The sequence below is a fragment of the Cucurbita pepo genome, unplaced genomic scaffold, assembly GCF_002806865.2.
Source record: "Cucurbita pepo subsp. pepo cultivar mu-cu-16 unplaced genomic scaffold, ASM280686v2 Cp4.1_scaffold001635, whole genome shotgun sequence".
Classification (NCBI taxonomy): domain Eukaryota; kingdom Viridiplantae; phylum Streptophyta; class Magnoliopsida; order Cucurbitales; family Cucurbitaceae; genus Cucurbita; species Cucurbita pepo.
The window spans coordinates 1-782 of NW_019647760.1; the positions used below are offsets into that span (position 1 = coordinate 1).

The 782-nt window shown below is 53.3% G+C and overlaps 1 protein-coding gene across 1 annotated transcript in view; it reads left to right on the plus strand.

The window, feature by feature from the left end:
* The first annotated feature begins 30 nt into the window (after positions 1-30).
* The window catches only part of LOC111786378 (aspartic proteinase CDR1-like), a 4,108-nt gene continuing 3,356 nt past the window's right edge, over positions 31-782 (plus strand). Inside the window, exon 1 of the mRNA XM_023666679.1 lies at positions 31-736. Coding sequence (XP_023522447.1) covers positions 31-736 — 706 coding nt within the window. The remainder of the gene's footprint in view (positions 737-782) is intronic.

A 782-nucleotide genomic window follows, 5' to 3' on the forward strand; every position in this document is an offset into this window, starting at 1 on the left:
CATTACTTCTTCCATCACCAATTATCATCAATGGCTCTAATTGTCTCTCTAATTTTCTTAATCTTCTCCGCCGTCTTCGCCGCTCCCAGCAATGAATATGGCTTCTCCGTCGAAATGATCCACCGTGACTCCCCCAAGTCTCCTATGTACAACCCATCGGAGTCCCACTACCACCGTCTAGCTAACACCCTCCGCCGCTCCATCCTTCTTAACAAAGCGGTGGCGCTGTTAGACACGGCAGAGGCGCCAATGTTCAACGACAGAGGAGAATATCTCGTGGAGGTATCACTTGGAACGCCGCCGTTTCCAATCCTAGCCGTTGCTGATACAGGAAGCGACATCGTTTGGACGCAATGCCAACCATGCCCAAAATGCTTCGAGCAAACCGCGCCGATGTTTGACCCGAGTAAATCGTCGACTTACAAGATAATCCCCTGTTCCTCGCCGAGTTGCGCCTTGGCTGGACAAGAACGTTCTTGCTCCGATCGGTCTGAGTGTCGATACTCGATTAGTTACGGTGATGGGTCCCACAGCAACGGCGATTTTGCCGTTGATACCCTCACCATGGGGTCCACCTCCGGTCGCCCCGTGGCATTTTCTCGTACTATGGTTGGTTGTGGTCACGACAGTGGTGGTACTTTTAGTACTAATGTCTCCGGGATTGTTGGACTTGGTCGAGGTCCGGCGTCGCTCGTCCCGCAGATGGGCGCCGCCTCCGGCGGCAAATTTTCCTACTGTTTGACTCCGATCGGCGACTCAGCTGAGTCGAGCAAGCTGAACTT